Source organism: Coregonus lavaretus (genome assembly GCF_964263955.1).
Source record: "Coregonus lavaretus genome assembly, chromosome: 5".
NCBI classification, from domain to species: domain Eukaryota; kingdom Metazoa; phylum Chordata; class Actinopteri; order Salmoniformes; family Salmonidae; genus Coregonus; species Coregonus lavaretus.
The window spans coordinates 67,424,788-67,450,231 of NC_139992.1; the positions used below are offsets into that span (position 1 = coordinate 67,424,788).

Sequence of the window (25,444 nt, forward strand, 5' to 3'; positions counted from 1 at the left end):
AAGGCTACCTCACCTGGATCTGTAGCACGCAAAAAAGGCTTTGGATTGTGAGTCTACAATGGAGTTTTGCTCAGTAAAAAGACAATCTGCCTATATGCATTCTTAAAAATGAAATAGAGGGAGGGTGTGTGATTTTAAAAAATGAATGGGGGTGTTAACAAATCATAACATTTCAGATTAAAAACTAGTGCTACTTTATTTTAGATGAATCTGATGACTTGTGCACTAATCTTGTGCACAAATATCCATTTTCAAATACTCCATGTTGAGCAATCGTGTTGTCATCATTGAACATGAAGTAATTTGGTAGATAAATCATGTAGATGCAAAAATGCTCCAAACTTTATCCTTGGTTGTCTCTTTCTGCTGGAGGGACAATGCTGTTCCCTACTGTGACCTGGCTCCTGTTGGTAGCAGGGCTGTTGGGTGTCTTGGCTCAGGACTACTATGAGGAGAGAACAGTGAACAAGAGACCCAGGGGCAGGGGGGCCCAGCTGCAAGCTGCAGCCATTGCAACTAACGTGCAAAAACATAATGGACAAGGTATGAGAAAAAAAACACACATAATTTTTAGAGTATAGTTGCTCATTGCAAACAGTTGCCATTTCAAACAGTGTGATCGCAGATGTCTTATTATGCCTAATTTCTGTGACCATAATTCATCAATCCAATCAAAATCAAATTCCAGCTAAACAAGAGGTTGAGCATTCATTATAAAATCACATGTTAAAGTTGATACATTTGGTTAACACAGGTAAAGAAAGCAGATAGATATCTATCCTATGAGCGGATGTCCTGTGATATACTACTGTACCTGCAATGTTCCCAAGGTGTTGATATCCTACACCATTTTTGGTCTATGTCATATTAACGTGATTTAGCTTGGTCTTTCTATCCGTGTGAGAGATGTAATATAAAGACAAAGAGTTCAGTTCAGATAGGGTTTTTGGTGTTTTGACTTGACTGTCATAACGTTGAATGATTGCACTCCATAGTCATCTAAAAATGAGTGAAGATAGAAAACACAGGAATCTTTATTTGAAGGGCGCCTACACAAAGCACATTCATAACCCACAATTACATTTTTCAATAGAATAGCCTCTTGGTGCAATTGTTTGTCTCTGACTCGTCTTCACATGAACACAGCCATTTTAGATGAGGACTGTGGTCTGGAGCTTACTTTCCTGCTGGACAGCTCTGAGAGTGCCAAGGAGAACCATGAGCAGGAGAAGCGCTTTACCATGGATGTGGTGGACAGGCTCCAGGCCGCCCGTCTGCAGACGGGACGCAGTCTGAGCTGGAAGGCGGCCCTGCTGCAGTACAGCAGTCACGTCATCATCGAGCAGACCTTCAAGCAGTGGAGGGGCAGTGACAACTTCAAGTCCCACATCACCCCCATTGTCTACATCGGCCACGGTACCTACACCACCTACGCCATCACCAACATGACCAAGATGTACCTGGAGGAGTCCAGCCCAGACAGCATCAAGGTGGCCATGCTGCTCACTGACAGCATCTCCCACCCCAGGAACCCAGACATCTTCTCAGCTGCCGCCGATGCCAAGAACCAAGGGGTGAAGTTCTTCACGGTGGGCATCACCCGTGCAGCCAACGAGTCAACCAACGTGGCCCAGCTGCGTTTGTTGGCCAGCTCTCCTGCCTCCCGATACCTCCACAACCTGCAGGATATTGACATTGTGGAGAAAGTCCTCAAAGAAATTGTGAGTATGATCTGACTTGCATTGCTTCTCAAGAAACACAATGTTGGGTAGTGATGATGACACAATGACACAGTTGTGATTTACATGTAATCAGAGTTGAATTACACGTTGCAACCAAACTCATCTCAGGAGGGATTTTTAACCATCATACTACCAACTACCATGTTTTACATACATGGATTATCAACTTAGTTCATTTTGATCCCAAGGAGAAACTATTGGAAAAAGCAACAATCATAGCAAAAAATCTACTTAATTCTTATTAAAATATCATTAGACATGTAAATAATGTTATCTGATAAATGTTATCTGATAAATGTTTCCCTTAAATAATGTGCAGCTTTTTTCCAAAGTACAATCCACATAAGTACAAAAAAAAACAGATTTACCATCATTTGATTGTAGTATCATTTCGTTTTTAGAATTATTGTCATATTTGTGTGGTAAAAACGACTGCCAAAATTTGAAATATACTTAATTATATTGACATAAAGTGATTCATCCATTGATCCTGAGAGACAATGACCAAAAAATGTGGCTTAGTTTTCTTTATTTACTTACCCCACAGCCAGCATTAGCATCGCTGCTAGTGAAACAATGGGAGTGGTATTGCCAAGGACAGCATGCCCAAATCCTCAGTCACTTCAAACCAAATTTTACAGCAACCACATTTATATATATTTTTTATTTAACTAGGCAAGTCAGTTTAGAACAAATTCTTATTTACAATGACGGCCTACACCTGCCAAACCCGGATGACGCTGGGCCAATTGTGTGTGCCAATCACGGCCGGTTGTGGAATCAAACCAGGGTGTCTGTAGTGACACCTCAAGCACTGAGATGCAGTGCTTTAGACCGCTGCGTCACTTGGGAGCCCCAAATACCATAACAAGTTGCACATATAGAATAGTAGAGGATATTATAGGAATTCTATTTATATAACATTTCCCGTAGAATATTTGTTTTAGAAGAATACACACCAATACAGCACTATTTATACATTCAGAGGGTAGCTGGTTCTGTATTACAGTTCTACCAAGTATGCATACCGCTGACCGACTTTTATGAGCTGTTTTGACTGCAACTAAGCATATATGTAAGGTAATTTAGATTTTGTACATGGTCATACATAGTTATATCCAGTTATGACCATAGGCAAGTACATGAGGTCCTTAATTTCTGCAGGTGATCTGTCTATCTGGTCAAAATCACTGATACAGGTCCCTCTCCGTCCTCTGAGGATATGTCTAACTTAATATTATATCTCCAGAGAATCCAAGATTCAAATAAATACTTTTTTAGATTTGCCCTAGAATAACTACTTTTCGGAGAATACACATCAATACAGCTCTCTATGTAGATTCAGAGTGTATCGGAGTTCTGTATTGCAGTTCTATCAAGTATTTATACCATTGGCAGACCTTTTATACCATTGGCAGAAGTTCATATGCAAAAAAATAAGGTAACTTTGGTTTTGTACGCAGTCATACAATACATGGTATAGAAAAGTACAATCTTAGGCGAGTAAATGGGGAGTTATATCTCTGCAGATGTTCTGTCTATCTGGTCAAAATCACTGATACAGGTCCCCCTCCAGCCTCTATAACACTGAACAAAAATATAAACGCAACATGCAACAATTTCAAAGCTTTTACTGAGTTACAGTTCATATAAGTTAATCAGTCAATTGAAATACATTCAATATGCCCTAATCTATGGATTTCACATGACTGGGAATACAGATATGCATCTGTTGGTCACAGATACCTTAAAAGAAAAGTAGGGACGTGGATCAGAAAACCAGTCAGTACCTGGTGTGACCACCATTTGCCTCATGCAGCACGACACATCTCCTTTGCATAGAGTTGATCAGACTATTGATTGTGAATGTTGTCTCACTCCACTTCAATGTCTGTGCGAAGTTGCTGGATATTGGCGGGAACTGGAACACGCTGTCGTACACATTGATCCAGAGCATCCCAAACATGCTCAATGGGTGACATGTCTGTTGAGTATGCAGGCCATGGAAGAACTGGGAAATGTTCAGCTTCCAGGAATTATGTACAGATCCTTGCGACATGGGGCCGTGCATTATCATGCTGAAACATAAGGTGATGGCGGCGGATGAATGGCACGACAATGGGCCTCAGGATCTCGTCACAGTATCTCTGTGCATTCAAATTGCCATCGCTAAAAGGCAGTTGTGTTCGTTGTCCGTAGTTTATACCTGCCCATACCATAACCCCACCGCCACCATGGGGAACTCTGTTCACAACGTTGACATCAGCAAACCTCTCACCCACACAACGTCTGCCATCTGCCCGGTACAGTTGAAACCGGGATTCATCCATGAAGAGCACACTTCTCCAGCCTGCCAGTGGCCATCGAAGGTGAGCATTTCCCCTCTGAAATCGGTTATGACGCTGAACTGCAGTCAGGTCAAAACCCTGGTGAGGACGGCGAGCACACAGATGAGCTTCCCTGAGACGGTTTCTGACAGTTTGTTCAGAAATTATTCGGTTGTGCAAACGCACAGTTTCATCAGCTGTCCGGGTGGCTGGTCTCAGACGATCCCACAGGTGAAGAAAACCGGATGTGGAGGTCCTTGGCTGGGGTGGTTACACGTGGTCTGGGGTTGAAAGGCCGGTTGGACGTACTGCCAAACTCTCTAAAATGACGTTGGAGCCGGCTTATGGTAGAGAAATGAACATTCAATTCTCTGGCAACAGCTCTGGTGGACATTCCTGTAGTCAGCATGCCAATTGCATGCTCCCTCAAAACTTGAGACATCTGTGGTATTGTGTTGTGTGACAAAACTGCACATTTTAGAGTGGCCTTTTATCATGCTGTTTAATCAGCTTCTTGAAATGCTACACCTGTCAGGTGGATGGATTATCTTGGCAAAGGAGAAATGCTCACTAACTGGGATGTAAACAATGTGTGCACAACATTTTAGAGAAATAAGCTTTTTGTGCGTATGGAACATTTCTGGGATCTTTTATTTCAGCACATGAAACACTTTACATGTTGCGTTCATATTTTTGTTCAGTATAGTGAAACATGGGACCGGTGTGTGAAGAGGGGAGGCAGAAATATGATACATTATGCTAGAGTTTACTAGTCCTGTAATCTAGTTGTAAATGTACATGGTTTTGGTATGTTTTGGATGGTATATGATTGTCTCTAACTGTTTTATCTCTCTCTACACAGACTGACCTGGCTGATGAAGGGGTAGGTACTATTACATTTTGATGCGTTGAAATGCTATCCTCATTCAACAAATACATAATCAAGTTCAGGGACACTGCATGGTCATATACAGTTACATGTTGATTCTGAAACCATGCCTTGCCTTTTTGAAGTGTCCCCTGTCAAAACTATGTGCCTGTGAGAAGGGCGAGAGAGGACTCAGTGGTTTAGCCGTAAGTACTTTCAGTCTTTCCTTTCCAAACACACTCCAATCACAGAACACTTTTCCTTTTAAATTTAAGAAGGTGATTTATTCCTGAAGGCCTGAATTCAATTAAAAGTTCTAAAGAGGATTCTTACATGGTTCTGATATTGTGGGTAATTGCTTGGTTTTGGATACTTACAATAATTGCTTGCTTTTTTCTAAGCACACCCTGTGGTCAGAGAAAACTGTCTTTCTTACATCTTCATTACCAGAATTCTGAAAATACTCTGAATGATACAGGACAAGACAGGTTTTGGGTTGTTTTTCTCAATTAATTTCCTATAAGCCTCAGTTGCTAATTTTCCTTGCCTGTCCCGGCAAGTTATTGCACATTTCCCTTCCCACATAAGATGTCCCCCGTGGAAACCATGGGCATCCTATGAATACCTTTACCCCCAATAAAACAGGACCTTTGCCATCAGAAAAAGCACTTACTACCTTCATTGTCAGCTAGTCAGAGATGGAGAATGTTGAAGGGGGCTTAAAGTGTTAGATTAGGTTCTTCTACATCATCAGAACAGACTAGAGGCCCCCCTCTGGATGGATGACAGCCATGTTATTGTCAGGGTCCTCAGCGTCTGACAGTTAGTCTTGTGCTGACAGACAGCTGCATGATCATTACCCAGGTGCTTTCTCTACAGAGAGAGTCCTTACATTCTTACACTGAGACTTAAAGGGTCTCATAATTGCTCTCATTAGTTTAACCCGCGATTAGCTGCGGATGGCAACCGCCACACGCTGTCCATGTGCCGCATGGCAACCTGACCCCTCACCTTTTGGCCAAGCAACAACATGTCCATCCTTGACTTCTACCATGATACACCCCAATACACAGACACAGACACAAAAAGCCACCCCACTTGTGACCACAGGTCCTTTTACCACCCGCACTAAGCAAACAATACCGACTCCCTCAGGGAAACTATGCTTCTCTTTCACTTTGCCCTTCTATAGCCAGTGATGGCTTATCTCCCACTGACTTGCTGCAGATAATTTGCAAAGGATAGTGGCCTTTCGTCAGACATGTTTTGTTTTAAAGTGAGTTAAATGAATCTTGTATTGTTCCTTCATTCCACAGGGGAAGAAGGGTCGCCCAGGAGAAGATGGAGTCCCTGGTCTTAAAGGATCGAAGGTCTTTGATTTGTTATGATTCTTTAAAATAATTTAATTGATTTACATACCTGTTGTGTTCCTGATGTCTCTCTAAAATGCAAGATACAGCAAATGTCCATGTACTTTTTTTTGTATAGACATACTGTATATTCCTAATACTATGAGTAATCTAAATTAAATAGCTCCAGTGTGTACTGTGTAAATAATATACTGCCATGTTCTCCTTTCTTTTTAGGGAGAGGGAGGACTAAGTGGACTTCCAGGTCGGGACGGCAGAGAGGTGAGTGATACACTTAAACATTTAGTACTTTTGCGGATATCCAGACATCTATGAATACAGATGTAGGATGAGAACTTTCCTGCAATGCAGGAAATGTAAAATGTGTAGTGTATCTGAAGTTTAAAAAGGCTTCTGAAGTTTGTCATTTCCACTTTGAAATTTCATACTTGATTTTCCCTTACGAAAAATGTATCAACTTAACTTATCAATTTATAATAATCCACATAATAATTCACATTTCCTGTTGCTGCAGCAATATCCTACATCTGTATATTGATTAAGCATTTATCAATGTACGTACAGCTGTTGCTCACAATCTAACCTATTATACTGTGTTTATTTGCAGGGAAAACCTGGTTACAAAGGAGAGAGGGTTTGTCTTTCAAGTTGCCATTAATATTTATGTTATTTTGAAACTACAGTACATTCATATGACATATTGCTTTCCATTACACAGGGTGAGAGAGGCGAGTGTGGCACTCCAGGAATTAAAGGAGACAGGGTATGTATGAATAATCCGCCTTATCTGCTCTCTGTGTCATGCTTTAGTTCTATTGGTCATACTACAGGTTGATTTATACAGTACCTTTATTTACTGTTTCATTGAATGTCCACTCCCAGGGTCCTGAGGGTCCAATGGGCGCCAGAGGAGTCAGAGGTCTCCAGGTGGGTAAACTACAGCGACATGTACCTAGAAAATGCCCATATTCAGATCAAAGTGTTATACCTTTGTGAAACTCCTGTATAAACACATATATACTCACTCCATGCTCCATTCCCCTCCCACACATACACACACACACACACACAATGTAGTTGATAATGTGTGTAATCTCTTCCCAGTAATTTAGCATCCGTATCTGGGTAGCCTTCACTTTATATCCAGATGTGAATTGTGTCCTCCAGCACAGCAGCAGACAGGTACCTTTGTTAAGGAGTGTTCTTTGTTCCTCCTCAGGGTTTACCCGGACCACAGGGTGACATTGGACCCGAGGGCCCTCATGGAAAGAAGGTTAGTAAGAAGACACCTCATACTTACCTCATCACACACATCTGCTGTCACCTGTACACTTCCTTTTAATAGAACTGTAAAAGAGAGATTCCTGCCACCTGCTCTACTACCTGGGAGTTGAGGGGCGTGTCTCTCTCCCTTAATAGGCACCTGTGGAAGATATTGGCCCGGTGTCAGTACCTTCCCCTTCATTAATTCAGCAGTGTGGGGATTAATGCTAGTTTTCACATTCACACGCAGGTTCAGTTAATGGCAGGAGTTCTGTTTCTAAATATACAGTACACTAGGAACTGCCTAAAGCACTGTCAACCTCCTTGCCAGTCCTCTATAAGGGATTGTCAAGCCACTGACTAACAGCTATGAAAAGTCAAATGTTCTCTCTCCGTCCTCTCTGGGCAGCTTTAAAAATAAAGTAAAAAACAGTTTGATGTCTTCTGTGCCCATATGAATGACCCCTATGATGTAACTGCAATGATGAGATAGATGTTCTTCTTCTCTGTTATTTGTTTTCTTATCTCGTTGTCATACTGTATTCAACCGTCTTGGATCTTGCCTAGCCATCTTGTCTCAAGAGGACCACAATGGAAATAAGTCCCAGACTTTATTGTGTGTTATCCTCGATGATTTTACTCATGTGCATGTATGGCTTTTTCAAGTTTTATGTGTGCTTGTTTTTAAAAATGGTTGAATTATTAAACTAAACTAAGCTGTCCGTTGGAAAGAGCTAAAATAGGGTAAACACTTAGAATGTCAAAGATAGATGTTGCTCCCATAATATGAGTATGTTAGCAGCTGAGAGAATGGGTCACATAATTTTCTTGTGACTTATCTCTTACTAATTGAATCAGCCCTACCATCAAATAATATGTTTCAAAAGTGAATGGATTATTGTGGAAAGAGCAATGTTTATAGTCTACCCTGTTATTAGTCTTGTTTATAGTCTACCCTGTTATTAGTCTTGTTTATAGTCTACCCTGTTATTAGTCTTGTTTATAGTCTACCCTGTTATTAGTCTTGTTTATAGTCTACCCTGTTATTAGGAATATGTTTTAAGAAAGGAATGTAAGGTGTTGTCATTTAAATGAGGTCAAATGGGATGGTTACGTTGGTATGGAAGTATGGAATGAAACGTGTGAGAGATCTGCCTTGCTTTGGGAAAACTTTTTAAGTGGTTATCTCAGCTTTCTTCTTGACAGGCTCCACTTCTTTGTTGTTTCTTGTTTAGGATGAAATCTCTCCTAAATCGTGAGTAAATGTCATGATTCCTGCAAACTCTGCAGCGAACCATTGCCTCCATTAAAATAGCTCTTAATTGTTTTGAGACTGGATGTCTGGCTATAGGATGTGCCTGACTTGTTTTAATTTGTAGGGGCAAAATAGTTTTCCCACTTTTCCATGTACAGTACAGTTCAGACAATAGCTCCCCACTGGGTATACACTGGTTGAATCAACGTTGTTTCAACATCATTTGTCAGCGTATTGTGACATGGAATCAACATGGAAAATACATTGGATTTGAAAAAGTTATCAACCAGTACTGTTTTCATCTTATTTCAACCAGCTTTGTTAACATTGAAATTAGGGTAAAACTTCAACTTAAATACATTGACTTAACAGGTTGTTACAGTGTCTTCAGAAAGTATTCACACCCGTTGACTTTTTCAAAATGTTGATGTGTTACAGCCTGAATTTAAAATGGATTAAATTGAGATTTGTTTTGTCACTGGCCTACACACAATATCCCATAATGTCAAATGAAAAGCTGACATGTCTTGAGTCAATAAGTATTCAACCCCTTTGTTATGGCAAGCCTAAATAAGTTCAAGAGTAGACATGTGCTTAACAAGTCACATAATAAGTTGTGTGCAATAATAGTGTTTAACATGATTTTTGAATGACTACCTCATCTCTGTACCCCACACATACTGTAAAATTATCTGTAAGGTCCCTCTGTCGAGCAGTGAATTTCAAACACAGATTCAACCACAAAGACCAGGTTTTCCAATGCCTTGCAAAGAAGGGCACCTATTGGTAGATGGGTAAAAATAAGTTGACTGACTGAAAGGCAACTTGCCTTAGTTCTATTGTCTACATGCAACGTTCAGACATGGCTGCAACAGAGAATGAACTTACTTTTGGATCAGATTCAGGTTTCTACACTGAATCTCCTCTAGTGTCTCTGCCACAGCTAGGGCCTGCTGGGCATTAAACTCTTCTGCCATTAGCAGTGCTGTACTCTCCAGCCTGAAAGAGAAGTGGTTAGTGTCTTCAGAAAGTATTCACACCCCTTGACTTTTTTCACATTTTGTTGTGTTACAACCTGAATTTAAAAGGGATTAAATTGAGATGTGTCAATGATATACACACAATACCCCATAATTTCAAAGTGGAATTAAGTTTTAGAAATGTTTACAAATGAAATATAAAAAATATAAAGCTGAAATCTCTTGAGTCAATAAGTATTCAACCCCCTTGTTATGGAAAGCCTATATAACTTCAGGAATAAAAATGTGCTTAACAAGTCATAGAATAAGTTGCATGGACTCGCTCTGTGTGCAATAATGGTGTTTAACATTATTTTTGAATGACTACCCCATCTCTGTACCCCACACATACAATTATCTGTAAGGTCCCTCAGTCGAGCAGTGAATTTCAAGCACAAATTCAACGTCAAAGACCAGGAAGGTTTTCCATTGCCTCGCAAAGAAGGGCATTGAATATCCATTGAGCATGGTGAAGTTATTAATTACACTTTGGATGGTGTATCAATACACCCAGTCACTACAAAGACACAAGTGTCCTTCCTAACTCAGTTGGCGGAGAGGAAGGAAACCGCTCAGGGATTTCACCATGAGGCCAATGGTGACTTTAAAACATTTACAGAGTTTAATGGCTGTGATAGGAGAAAACTGAGGATGGATCAACAACATTGTAGTTACTCCACAATACTAACCTAATTGACAGAGTTAAAAGAAGGAAGTCTGTACAGAATAATAATATTCCAAAACATTCATCCTGATTGCAACAAGGCACTAAAGTAATACTACAAAGAATTTGGCCAAGCAATTAACTTTTTGTCCTGAATACAAAGTGTTATGTTTAGGACAAATCCAATACAGTACCACTCTCCATATTTTCAAGCATAGTAGTGGCTGCATCATGTTATGGGTATGCTTGTAATTGTTGAGGACTGGGGAGTTTTTCAGGATAAAAAATAAACTGAATGGAGCTAAACACAGGCTAAATCATAGAGGAAAAACTGGTTCAGTCTGCTTTCCACCAGATACTTGGAGATGAATTCACCTTTCAGCAGGACAATAACCTAAAACACAAGGCCAAATATACACTGGAGTTACTTACCAAGAGAGTGTTCCAGAGTGGCCAGGTTACAGTTTTTACTTAAATCTACTTGAAAATCAATGGCAAGACCTGAAAATGGCTGTCTAGCAATGATCAACAACTCATTTGACAGAGCTTGAAGAATTTTGAAAAGAATAATGGGCAAATGTTGCACAATCCAGATGTGGAAACTCTTAGAGACTCACAGCTGTAATCGCTGCCAAAGGTGCTTCTGCACCTTGACTCGGGGTGTGAATACTTATGTAAATTACATGTTTTTGTATTTCATTTTCAATACATTTGCAAACATTTCTAAAAACATGTTTTCACTTTGTCATTGTGGGGTATTGTGTGTAGATGGGTGAGAGAAAAAAATATTGAATCCATTTTTAATTCAGGCTGTAACACAACCAAATGTGGAATAAGTTAAGGGGTATGAATACTTTCTTAAGGCACTCAATCTAATTTCAACATAATCATCAGAACTTTGTATAAATTGAAATTGCATTGAATATTCCACATAGAAACGTAAAAATATTTTTAATCCTATATTCAATATACTGTATATTGGGTAATTTAAATTATGTTGAATTTTAGATTTGATTAGACATATTTTATTTGACCTTGTTTCAATGTTGATAGTAAAATGGTTTGTTTGAATCAATGTAATTGTTTCAACGTCATGATATCAACCTAAATAAAGAGGTATATTGAAATAAAATGGGAAGCCAAAGTCCAAACATTTCTGCCTGAACAGTGACTCATACTGGTATATGATGGGTAATGCACTTCAGTGAGAACAATCATTAGAAGTAGTTACCATTATCCCTATAAAAAGAATGCAAAATTCATGATATTAATAAAAGTTTACCTTCTATATTGTATTTTATATATGTTATTCATAAACTTCTAAAAATCCAATCAACCATGGATGAATGATAGTATACCTAGCTTCGTGTTGAAATTATCCTTTGGGCAAATCAGATTTCAATGTAGCATACTGTATATAAACCCAACAAATTTACTTTCACATACAGCTTGTAGAAGAAAAGCTAAAGAAGTTACTTTCAACTATTCAATGTTATTTAGGTAGTCTATGCAAATGAGTATGGAAGCTGATCAATGTCTAAATGTGTTGACATGATAGCTCAACTGAATCAAAAAGCTTGTTTCCAAAGCTAAGCAGGTTACATAGAGGTAGCCTGGTGGGTAGGAGTGTTGGGCCAGTAACCGAAAGGTTACTGGATCGAATCCCCGAGCTGACAAGGTAAAAATAGGTTGTTCTGCCCCTGAGCAAGGCCACTGTTCCCTGGGCGCCGATGATGTCGATGAAGGCAGCCCCCTGCACCTTTCTGATTCAGAGGGGTTGGGTTAAATGCAGAAGACACATTTCAGAAGAATGCATTCAGTTGTACAACTGACTAGTTATTTTCCTTTAATCTGGATGGTAGACTCGTTCTCACTGAAGTGCATTACCCAGTCAATGTTGTTCAGGCAGGAATCGTTCACATTTTATTACAATATACCTCTTTATTTAGATTGATAGCATGAAGTTGACACAATGACGTTGATTCAAACATGCCATTTTCAATATTGAAACAAGGTCAAATAAAATATATCTAATCAAATATGAAATGTAATATAATTTAGGAAGAAAAATATTTTGTACATTTCTATGTGGAATTTTCAACTCAATTTCAACCTATACATAGTTCTGATGATTATGTTGAAATTAGATTGATGTAACAACCTGTTAGTCATGGTAAATCAATGTATTTAAGTAGAAGTTATACCCTAATTCCAATGTTTACAACACTGGTTGAAATTAGATGAAAACAGTACTGGTTGATGACTATTTTCAAATCCTATGTATTTTCCACGTTGATTCCACATCGTAATACGTTGACAAATTACGTTGAAACAACGTTGATTCAACCAGTGTGTGCCCAGTGGGTCTGCTTGATTTAAAACATCTGTTTGAGTAATTACATACCTTTGAGATCAGCAGTTCTGATATGAGAGGGTATTTTTCTCCATCAACTTCAAAAAGCCTCTGTGCAAGTATTTTCTGAGCAATACTAGGCTTTGTTTATAAGTTTATATTTAGGAAGAATATAATTGGTATCATATCAATATATCTCTAAGTAAGATAAATAAAAGGACAATGTTTCTATGTGATATCAGTTAACATTAATCTGAATCTAAATCTAAAACTACTGGATGTAAAAGGTTCTCTGATCTGCCTAGACTGAATTAAAGCTTTGGACCGCCCTTTAGCTGTAAGCCACTCCCTTGTTCTTGATATTGGATCTGTATTATGCTGCTATCTTTGTTTGCTGCTAACTTTAATCTGTGTCTCTTGTGTTTGTCATCACAGGGTGACCGGGGTCCAGCTGGCCCGGCTGGAATTCAGGGAGAAAATGGTATTGGACTTCCTGGACCAAAGGTAAGTTTATTCTGTTATTGCTTTTGTCTAACTAATTAATTGTTTTATGTTACCTGTTCCATCTCACCATGTCTTGTTTGCAGGGTGATCTGGGATTCCAGGGAAAACCCGGCCCCCCTGGTCCACCAGGGTTGGGTGAACAAGGCCAACCAGTGAGTGGACTGAAACTCCCGACTAGCATTTTACTGTAGCTTACTACATTACGTAGTTTGGTTTCATTGACAACCTGATAGACTTTTTAAAACTTTGTGAGTGATACTGTACACTGAGTTTACAAAACATTAAGAACACCTTCCTAATATTGAGTAGCACCCCTTTTGCCCTCAGAACAGACTCAATTTGTCAGGGCATGGACTCTACAAGGTGTTGAAAGCGTTCCACAGTGATGCTGGCCAATGTTGACTCCAATGCTTCCCACAGTTGTGTCAAGTTGGCTGGATGTCCTTTGGGTGGTGGACCATTCTTGATACACACGGAAACTGTTGAGCATGAAAAACCCAGCAGCGTTGCAGTTCTTGATACAAACCGGTGCGCCTGCCACCTACAATCATACCTCATTCAAAGGCACTTCAATCTTTTGTCTTGCCCATTCCCCCCTGAATGGCACACATACTGTACACAATCCATGTCTCAATTGTCTCAAGGCTTAAAAATCCTTCTTTAGCCTGTCCCCTCCCCTTCATCTACACTGATTGAAGTGGATTGAACAGCTGACATCATTAAGGGATCATAGCTTTCACCTGGTCAGTCATGGAAAGAGCAGGTGTCCTTAATATTTTGTATACTCAGTGTATATCACAGTAGGAAACGTGAGTTGGGATGACAACTACAAATGCAGTGTCTTCTGACCCAATGTTGGTAAAAGGATAATGCTGGTTTATTTTACAGGGGCCTCAAGGGCCACAAGGTTTTCAAGGGGAGAAAGGACCCCACGGCGAGGGGCTCCCTGGGCCAAAGGTATGATTACGAGTTTGTCATGACTAAAACGAAAAATACAATAGAGAAATTATCTGGCTACAGCGAGAATGCGTTCCTCTTTATTTTTATACTCCATTCTATCTAGTGAGATTTGTGTTAGTCCACAGCATCATTTCTGGGGTTACCGTTAGCTACAATGCTGGAAGCAAAATGTCCACCCAAAAGACCTTCGTTTTATTACACCAATAGCAGAAACAGACCTAAACCTTCCTTAAATCAGATGGCTTCTTAACCTCTTGATTCTACCAGCGCCTGGGCTGTAGAAGATGGCCATCTGTTTGGCCATAATTGACCTCAGAAACTGATAAGGACTTACATGAGCATGAAAGCACAACTCTCATTCGCTGGATTTTAGAGGGAAGAAATGTGTAATCAACACATTGGCTGCATCTGTCAAAGCCAGGCCCTGCTCTTCTCCAAAGTAGTCTACTCACAGCTAGTTCTCAGCCAAGTGTTACCATTCATGTTGATGTGCACAAAACAATGTCATTTCTCCATGTTGCAACTTGTAGAGTGACATATAATATTTTATATGTGGACTGTTCAAACATCACATACACATGGAGAGGGCCTGGATTTCCATGGGATTTAAGAGTGGCAAGCAATCACAAAGTGGAATACATTATGAAAACATAGCTATCATTTTTTATGACAGCACTTGGAGTTAATCTTGGGTTTTATTTTAGTTATATTATCATCATAACACGTAGAGACATGAACATGAACACAGTGCTTATATTGGATGAGTAAACATATAAACTATCCTCATGAACAAAGTATTTAGCAATGGAATACTTCCTTCAGTCTGTTTTTCCTAGTTCAAGTCGGAACCTGAGAGCATATTAAATAATGGCACTGTCGAGAGTTTGAGCTGTGGTTGATGCACTTACATTTGGCAGTAGTAGGCAGATCCTGGAAAATGAGTGTAACACAGAAAATGTCCTGAGGCAACCAAACATCTGTCATTGGCTCTTATGGGAAAGCCCCCCTTCCCAAAAGGGGTCATGGCAGTTCTAAAGGACAGGTCAACCCCCCCAACAATTAATATGTTCCTGTCTGTGTGTCTGCATTTAATTATTTTCAACTGTTGCTGAGGCAATAAACATGCCTTAATTCATCGCCCTCTTCCTCTGCCTAGTTTGAGAAGGGTAAGCAACACTCCTCAGAAGGATAACGTTAACAGATTTGGTAATAACATAACTTCAGTCATATAGGACCATGTCATACTACTCGCAAGACAGAGACAGGTGCTAACTTAACCCTCCCGGTCCCTACTACACTATTGACTGAGCACAATGAGGATAGTGCTGTGAATGTGTGAACCAGTGGGAGCTGGATGTGTGACGGGAGAGAGGGGTGATGACTTGTCTTTGTTCGACAGGGAGACCGGGGGCTGGCCGGACCGAGGGGGCCAAGAGGACAGACGGGTGCAGGAATCAAAGGAGAAAAGGTGGGCTGTAAATACATCATTAATCAATGCCATTCACACAAACATGCCATGTCTACCCAACAAAAGACCTAATGAAGTTCATAAAGAAGCCTTGGATCCTCCCTCTGGGCCTCCTTGAAGCGCTCCATTGAGAAAGAAAGGGCGGGGGGAGGGTTATAGCTGTAGTTACTGTGGGAAAGTTGAAGGTAGGATTCTTTTTGCATGTTGTAGGATTCAATAAACAACCATGCCAAATTGTTACATACAACTACTGGCATAACCAGTGTCTAGCACTCAAATTAAACCACATTTATTGGTGGTTAGGGATTTTATCTCTCTGTAGTCAAGAACAAGATATTGTATATGCTGTATATCACATTTAAAGAAGGCACTCATGCAGATATTCAGCCTGGTGATTCTATTAGTACCAATTATCTTGATTTTAAGACATAAAGGCCAATAAACTCATGAAGGGTCAAATGACAACCTAGACCTCAAACAGGGCCGGATTAATGCAGGGGTTTAACGGCTGAAGCCCCTGGGCCCAGACCCATGGGGGGCCCAAGAGGAAGCAAAAAAGTAATATATTGATATTAATAATAATGTTTTACAATAAATAATAATAAAGGAAATATATACTGTATATATTATATACTGTATGTAGTATATATTTTGTATTTTTTTTTACAGCAACTGCCAACCACAGGAGGACTCAGGAGCCTGCTCTCAATGAGTGTAGACTGTGGATAACTGTGGATTTAAATAACTGTGGATTAGGTTTTATCACAAGCACATACAGGTATCTGCCAAAATAAAGGAAACACCAACATAAAGTGTCTTAAAAGGGTGTTGGGCCACCACGAGCTGCCAGAACAGCTTCAATGCGCCTTGGCATAGATTCTACAAGTGGACCTAAACCATGCCAGGAAAATGCACCCCACACTATAACATATACTTTGTATACCTTGCTTACGCAAGTGTTTCCTTTATTTAGGCAGTTATCAGTTTGCCTACAGTTGAGAAGGCCGCAGTTTGGGCAGCATGCGTGTCAAATATACAGCGTGTCAAATATACAGCATGCGTGTCAAATATACAGCGTTGTGGCCATAGACATATAATCCATAGAAGGGTTTTGGAACCTCTTACCCTGGCAATTTGACTGTTAAACTCATTGGTACACTAGCGATGGATGCCAGTCCTGACTTGAATGGGAACTGCCATCTATGGATTATATTTTTATGGTTGGTTGCGGCTGTTGGTTTGCCTTTTACAGATTTCTAAATACATTCGTGGGGAAAACGTGCAGTTTGGAAAGCAAATGCCCACTGCTGAAAAGAGAAGACTATTCTGTCTTTAGAACCAATAGAAGAAAAAACAATTCTCGGCGCTTGTAACGCCAAGGTAGTGGGTTCGATCCCCGGGACCACCCATACACAAAAAAATGTATGCACGCATGACTGTAAGTCGCTTTGGATAAAAGCGTCTGCTAAATGGCATATTATTATTATTATTATTATTAACAACTCCCAATTTTTAGCTAACAGCAGCACTGTTTTATATCAGTATATCATCTTGAGATAGGCTATTGCCACAATGAGCGCATCGGCCATCACAGTGAGCTGGGGGGAGAGGAGCCTATAAAAAACAAAACCCTGGGACTTATGATTTCTTCATCCGGCCCTCAACCCTTTTTATGTTTGACCTCAGGGTGAGTTCGGGCCTCCAGGTCATCCAGGACTTGTTGGACTTACGGGAGCGGGCATCCAGGGGGAGAAGGTAAGCTGAGTGGCGAAGAGTAACGTGACACTACACTTGCATGCACATCACACACGTGATTGTGATTTTTATTCCCCAGGGAGTGGAGGGTCCCAGGGGTCCACCTGGCGGCAGAGGGCCTCAAGGAGAGGGCTTACCTGGACCTAAGGTTGGTAAAGACCATGCAAAGCCATGAATTGATGGCCAAGACCATATAATTCTCTGATTGCTGTTGTTTGTAGCTAGCCTGTTGTTTTTGCCTGGTGGATTTCTTCACACTACTTTCCATTCTCTTATTTCTAGGGCGATCAAGGTTTACCAGGAGAGCTTGGAGCTACAGGGGAGAGAGGCGTTGGTGAGCCAGGGGCAAAGGTAAGACAAATACCTTATCCACCCTCTTCCAAGTAATAAAAAACACCTTCTCAAATAAGCCTGTTGAACTTGTGATATATTTTAAAAAGCAATTTGTTTATTTTCCAGGGTGAGCCTGGTGCATCTGGCCTGGCTGGCTTACCTGGTCTTCCAGGCGAGGACGGGGCTCCAGGACAGAAGGTGTGTTATTTCACCTTTACACCACTTCTATAGATCCAGTGTAGTTCTATAGATCCAGTGTAGTTATATTGATCCAGTGTAGTTATATTGATCCAGTGTAGTTCTATAGATCCACTGTAGTTCTATAGATCCTGTATAGTTATATAGATCTAGTGTAATTCTATAGATCCAGTGTAGTTCTATAGATCCAGTATAGTTCTATAGATCCAGTATAATTCTATAGATCCAGTATAGTTCTATAGATCCAGTATATTTCTATAAATACAGTATCATTCTAAAGATACAGCATAGTTCTATAGATCTTATATAGTTATATAGATCCAGTATAGTTCTATAGATACAGTATACCACAAAGAAAAGGAATATGTCAATGTGAAATGGTTTCTGTCTGTCCCATCTACCCTTCGCCACTGCCAGGGTGAGGTGGGTGTAGCTGGCATAAGAGGTCCTGAGGGAGCAGCAGGGATCGGCACCCAGGGCGAGAAGGTGCATTTCACATCCTTACCGTTCTGTCATACTAACCTGTAAGCACCAAGAGGGGGTCATGTAAAATATGCGTGCTCCACCCCTACCAGGGAGACCAGGGTCAGAGGGGCATCCGTGGATTACATGGACCTCCTGGCATGACCGGACCGTCAGGGGCAAAGGTAATATTAACAATAATAATAATAATAATTGGTTGCATTTATGTAGCGCCTACAGTAGGTGCTCAAAGCGCTTTGCATAGTAAGGGGGAAACTCAATGTGTAGCACCCATTATTTTGTGCCAGAATGCTCACCACACATAAGCTAGCATGGTGGAGAGGTGAAGAGTGATATATGCCAATTGGGAATCAGGGGGATGATTAGGTGGCTATGATTGAAAAGGGCCAGGTTGGGAATTTGGCCAGAACAGCGGGTTAACACCCCTACTCTTACGATAAGTGCCATGGTGAGAATAACACTGGCTGAGACCAAACACAATCTGATCACAGCACGGCAGATTTAGTGAACCTGATAGTATTGTTTGCTTTGAACTACCATTATTTATTAAATGAACGTCTATTTAGGTTATTTACAACCAACACTCAACACACACTCTAGTAACTGCATATTTGTTCGAGATTGTTGTAACAGTAGCCCAACAATTTGAGTTCAACCAAAATACACTAGAAGATTACAAAAGTGGCAAACATCTGTGCAGGCTGTTGGTAGTGTAGGGAGTGTTTGGATAAAGGGAGTGTCTGTAGAGTTCGAGTGAAATTCTTGCCCATTCTTCTTTCAGGGGGAGCCTGGCACACCAGGCCGACTGGGCATGCCAGGACTACCGGGACGGGCCATTGCAGGTCCCAAGGTAAGACATCCACATCTATTAACACCCTGTTTCTCTATGCAGGTCTTGGCAGGTACTGTACACATTTGGCAGGCCTGTGAGCTTGCAGTAAGAAACACTGTTACACGCAGTCCATTGCAATGCATCGTCAGATCCTGGCTGATGAACAGCATTGGGATTATCTTATCTCATTCTCTGTCTCAGGGTGATCTAGGCCCTCCTGGTCCCTCTGGGCCTATTGGAGAGACAGGCTATGGGCTACCTGGGCCAAAAGTAAGTGTTGCAATTCACAACAAAGAAAGATATGATATTACTATTACTATGAGGCACATGCTCATCGTTTGAATGATGTTTTTACCAGGGTGACCGTGGTAATCCAGGTCCATCAGGTCCTTTTGGGCCCAAAGGTGAAGGTTTCCCTGGTCCAGTGGTGAGTACTTACAACCAACATGAATTAACTGCAGATTACTGGTGTTAAACCAAACTTAGTCTCTCATTAAGTTTGGATTGTTCCCTGTTCCTTTTTTAGGGTCCTCCAGGCCTTCCAGGTCTACAGGGAGAGCAGGGCCCTGAGGGTGTTGGCATCCCAGGACCTAAGGTACTTGTTATGTATCTGTCCCTAAATCTTCTATGCATGTCAATCTGCTACAACGTACTACATGTCAATGTGAATGTGTATTATGTATTGCATGTGACTCTAAATCTGTATGTCCCAGGGAGACATTGGCTTCAGAGGATTGCCAGGTTTGCCAGGCCCAAAAGGAAAGGGTGTGCAAGGACCACCGGTATGAAGCTAATATTAACAAAACGTCCATTATTCAGCCATAGGTCACATTCTGAGTGTAATACGTGGCATAGCTTAACACATACCAGTAGTCCAGCTGTGATGGCAATGTCAAATTTAATCAACTTTATTTATAGTCTGTAGCCTGTCCGTCCCCTACGCATAACACTAACATAATTGGTTTCCAGGGTAACATGGGAAGGCAAGGACCCCCTGGTCCAAACGGGCCCCCAGGGGAAGGTCTGCAGGGCCCCAAGGTATGTTTAATAACACAGTCCACTCCTGACCTATGACCTTTAGTGTGCTATAGCTCTTTTCCAAGTACATTGCCTTTGGGTAAATGATTGATTGATTTATGGTTCATCTTTTGTATTTTAGGGTGAGCAGGGGTCTCAGGGTGTGACAGGGCCAAGGGGACCCTTAGGGGAAGGATTCTCAGGAGCTAAGGTAAGAGGATGACTTCAACTCATACTTCAACTCATACTTCAACTCATACTTCAACTCATACTTCAACTCATACTTCAAATCATAACTTCAACTCATTACGCTCTTCTACTGATGGATGCAGTGACCTTGTCTCTAACAACAGCCCTCCTGTTTCTTCCTCCTGTCTCTTCACTGCAGGGCAACCGTGGCTTGCAGGGTGAGAGAGGAAATAAGGGTGTAAAGGGGGACATGGGAGATCCTGGGGTTCCTGGAGAGTCTGTGCGTTTTCTAAATATTAATTGTTTTACTGAAATTGCTGTTTTATGTTATTTTGTATAATTTCAAAGTAGTGATGTATGAATCATTCAAATGTTTTCTCATATCTCAGGGGAGGCCAGGAGTAAAGGGTGAAGCAGGGCTTACAGTAAGTTCACAAACTTTACACACTGCTTGATTGATTCTGTGTAATAGAGAACAATATGAAATATGAATATAACTTTCACACTTCTATCACTTCCAGAGAGAAGACATCATTAAATTGATCAAGGAAATCTGTGGTAAGACTAACACCATGATAATAATAAATCCAAGCTAAAACATAAAGAATAAATTAAATAATGTTAGGAGTTATTCAGCATCTTTCTCTTGCTTTTAGGATGTGGAATCAAGTGCAAGGAGAGGCCAATGGAGCTTGTATTCGTCATTGACAGCTCAGAGAGTGTTGGTCCGGAAAACTTTGAAATCATCAAGGACTTCGTCACAGCATTGGTGGACCGTACCACTGTTGGACGTAACGCCACCAGAATTGGACTGGTCCTGTACAGTCTGGATGTCCACCTGGAGTTCAATCTGACGCACTACATGACCAAACAAGATGTCAAGCAGGCCATCAGGAAGATGCCCTACATGGGTGAGGGCACCTACACTAGCACTGCCATCCGGAAGGCTACCCAGGAGGCCTTCTACAGTGCCCGTACTGGGGTTAGGAAGGTGGCCATTGTTATCACAGATGGACAGACAGACAAACGAGAGCCTGTGAAGCTGGACATTGCTGTGAGGGAGGCCCATGCTGCCAACGTTGAGATGTATGCCCTGGGGATTGTCAACACCTCATATACAAACCAGGCCGAGTTCCTGCGTGAACTTAATCTGATCGCCTCTGACCCTGACAGTGAACATATGTACCTCATCGACGATTTCAACACTCTACCAGGTGACTAACACGGTCATATGTGTGTAGTATCACACATTACTTAATACAAAGCTGTTGTTCAGTAAAAACAACTTCACCCTTTATTCTGTCATACAGATATCATATATTATACTTTAACTGAGGTTGTCATTTCTCTCCTGTCTTTCAGCTCTGGAGTCAAAACTTGTTAGCCAGTTCTGTGAGGATGAGAATGGAGCCCTTGTGTTGAATCGCATCGCTAATGGCTTTGGAAGGAATGGGAACAACGGCAATGGGAACAACGGACATGGGAACAACGGACATGGGACCAACGGACATGGGACCAACAGACATGGGAACAACGGACATGGGAACAACGGACATGGGAACAACGGACATGGGAATAACGGCTATGTGGACAGCGGCTATGGAACCACCTATAATAAGGATCCTATCCTAAATCCGAGTAGACGCACCAGTTCCCAGAGTCACATCAGAGGCCGTGGAGATAACTTTACTCTGCCCCTCAATCCTGGACCACTCCCAGTGCAGGTCCAAGTAGGCCTTTACAGGACACATTTATATCATACAAAGTAACTCTCCTTAGGCATTATAGAGGACCAATTGAATGATTGCTTTGTAATAGTCATTGCTCTGCTAGTCAATTAATACAATTTTAGCAGTAGAGGGTTGAGTTACCGTCTAACTAATCTATGTGTGTGTGTCATCAATCAGGTGGATGATGAAGAGGGTGAGGATTTAGACATAAGGAACCGCGTGCGAGGAGGTAGTACTGTGGCTGTAGTTAACAAAACAGTATCCATCCTCCCTGCAAGGGAAAGCTCCCACTCCAACACAGCTGTCTCAACATCATCATCAGGATCAGCATCATCATCATCCTCAGGAACATCAGGTTCACCTTCATCGTCCAGCAAGGGCCAATTTCGGCCTGTATCAATTCCAATCCCTAATTCTATTTTCCCCCAAGGTTAGGACCTAACACTGCAACATGTTCACAACTACATCAATAGTCACGTCATCTCTCAATATGTTGTGTTAGATTAAGAAACATGGTCATTTCTGTCTTGGAAGTTAACATTCAAATATCTTTACACGTTTTCAAATTCCTTGAATGTATGTCATACCTCTCCTTCGATGTTGTTTTGTCAGAATCCATCCCGCTCGATCCCCTCTGTAACCTGAGTTTGGACCAAGGCACCTGTCGAGAGTATAACATCCGGTGGTATTACGACAAACAGGCCAATTCCTGTGCACAGTTCTGGTATGGAGGCTGTGAAGGAAATGCCAACCGTTTTGAGACAGAGGATGAGTGTAAGAAGACCTGTGTTCTATCTAGAACAGGTATGTCCCACAGCTCATAGAGATCTTAAGCCTCTGTGCTCTGTTTTCTGGCATTCTTTTTGACATGCTCTCTCTGTATTTTCCACAGCTGGTTAAAACAGGCAGATGATCAATCAACTCATCAGAACAATCATCCATGGAACCAACTAACCAAAGTGCAGAGGATTATTTGAACAGTATTTAATAATAGTCAACTACTGATATCTAAATATGGTATATTTACAACAGGCATTTATCATTGGAAATAACTATATTTTGCAGCTCTCTGTGTCTCTCTCTCTTGAGGTGTAGAGAATTGGGGAGGGACATGCTACTTCTAGATTTCATGAAGTTGCCTTTCTTTTCAGATGTATGGTTATTTGAACAACATCTTCATATTTATGTGGACTTTATTTACGGAAGTCTGAATTTGAAGAAAATAACATTGCTATGGTAACTGTTTTATTACATTTGAAAAATGATCACATACCTTACTCATTAAATTAATATTGGATGAACTAATCCATTCAATACCTCAATGTTACTCAACCTTAAGCTGTACTGAATAAAGGGGAGAGGTTCAAGCCCAACTTTTGTCATTTCAGGTTTACCTGAGAAAAACATCACATAATGTCAATTCTCATACCTCTTAGCCATAAGCATATTGTGCTGCATTATGTTGTCCCACAATATCATCTTATAATATAGGGATAGTCTTCTAGAATACATTATTTTTGTAGTATATGTTTGAATTCAGTTTTTTTTAAGCAAAATAAATTAAATAGGTGCTGTAATTATTTTTCTTGTTTGTTTAATGATATGAATTAGTCCGTTTTAGTGACAGTATGCAACTTGTACTATGGATTTTTATTTCCTTAGTGTTTTAGGAAATCGCACGTTACTGTTGATGAAAAAGCTAACTTTGAAATGAATCATATTTTTTACATGTGGACTGGTTTTGATGATTTGGTTTTTATTGATTGAAAAAGTATAGATTGATTGATTGATTGATTGATTGGACAGCCTGAACATGTGAAAGTTGGTTTGGTGTCCCGTGTAGCTCAGTTGGTAGAGCATGGCGCTTGCAACGCCAGGGTTGTGGGTTCGTTTCCCACGGGGACCAGAATGAAAAAATGTATGCACTCACTAACTGCAAGTCGCTCTGGATAAGAGCGTCTGCTAAATGACTAAAATGTCTCTAGCATGAAAGGTTCAAGAGTTACTATTATTGTTGGTGGGTTATTTAATGCTAATCTATACACATTTAAACAGTTATAGTTTATAAAGTTTTGAAAATGTAATTCTTTAACAAATATTTTTAGCTGAAATGGTTAAATAGCAGTAGCATTTGAAATGTCGACCACTGTGTGTCACGATCGTCAGGGAGAGACCAATGCGCAGCGTGTTGAACGAACATGTTAACTTTATTATCTTTAGTGATAATCTACACAATAAACAAAACAAGAAACGACTCGTGAAGTCCACGGTGACAATGACCGAACACGGAACAAAAACCCACAAACACAAAGGGAAAAACAGACAGTTTAAATATGGCTCCCAATCAGAGACAACCAGCCAACAGCTGACACTCGTTGCCTCTGATTGGGAGTCACTCAGGCAAAACATAGAAATCAACAAACTAGAACCCCCAACATAGAAATAAACCACATAGAATGAACACACCCTGGCTCAACAAATAGAGTCCCATAGCCAGGGTGTGACAGTACCCCCCCCTAAAGGCGCGGACTGCGACCGCGCCTCAAAAAGAGCAAAACAGGGGAGGGCTGGGTGGGCATACCTCCTCGGCGTGGCGGTTCTGGCTCCGGCCTTGCCCACCACCCTCCACCCTCCTTGCCCACCACCCTCCAACAAACCCCTGTCCCTGCGTGGAGCAGGGACAGGCCGAACCGGGCTGTGGAGACGGATAGGAGACCTGGAGTGAAGAGCGGCCACAACCCGTCCTGGCTGAATGCCTACCCTCACACACTCTGTGTGAGGCATCCGCACAGGACGTACAGGGCGGTGTATCCGTAACCTGGTGGCCTTCTGGATCCGCCCCTTTTCTGCCTCCGTCAGCCCCGTCGTCCATGCCGTGTGCCCCCCCCTAAAAAATTTCTGGGGTTGCCTCTCGACCGTCCGACGACGACCCTGATCACGCCGTTGCTCCTCTCTCCGTCGCCTCTCCACTGTCTCACTCCATGGCCGGCGATCCATCCCGGCCAGGATTTCCTCCCAAGTCCAGGACCCTTTACCGTCCAATATCTCCTCCCATGTCCAGGCTGCCTGCTCCTATCTACGGCGCGCCTCCACCGTCTCTTCTCCTGGCGCTTC

The 25,444-nt window shown here is 41.3% G+C and overlaps 1 protein-coding gene across 1 annotated transcript; it reads left to right on the forward strand.

Annotated features, from left to right (window-relative positions):
- Window positions 1-377: 377 nt before the first annotated feature.
- On the forward strand, window positions 378-24,318 carry col28a2a (collagen, type XXVIII, alpha 2a; the record flags this gene model as incomplete). Its single annotated transcript, XM_084162545.1, has 35 exons — window positions 378-543; window positions 1,147-1,721; window positions 4,932-4,952; window positions 5,084-5,143; window positions 6,254-6,307; window positions 6,524-6,568; window positions 6,915-6,941; window positions 7,026-7,070; window positions 7,190-7,234; window positions 7,527-7,580; window positions 13,297-13,365; window positions 13,449-13,517; window positions 14,254-14,322; window positions 15,725-15,793; window positions 17,480-17,548; window positions 17,628-17,696; window positions 17,831-17,899; window positions 18,008-18,079; window positions 18,497-18,565; window positions 18,655-18,726; window positions 19,344-19,412; window positions 19,596-19,664; window positions 19,753-19,821; window positions 19,921-19,989; window positions 20,108-20,176; window positions 20,364-20,432; window positions 20,554-20,622; window positions 20,800-20,880; window positions 20,990-21,025; window positions 21,122-21,158; window positions 21,257-21,814; window positions 21,963-22,324; window positions 22,508-22,760; window positions 22,943-23,134; window positions 23,223-24,318. 35 exons carry the CDS (start codon window positions 378-380, stop codon window positions 23,228-23,230), a joined length of 3,798 nt encoding a protein of 1,265 aa, XP_084018671.1. The 3' UTR covers window positions 23,231-24,318.
- Between the last annotated feature and the right edge of the window lie 1,126 nt (window positions 24,319-25,444).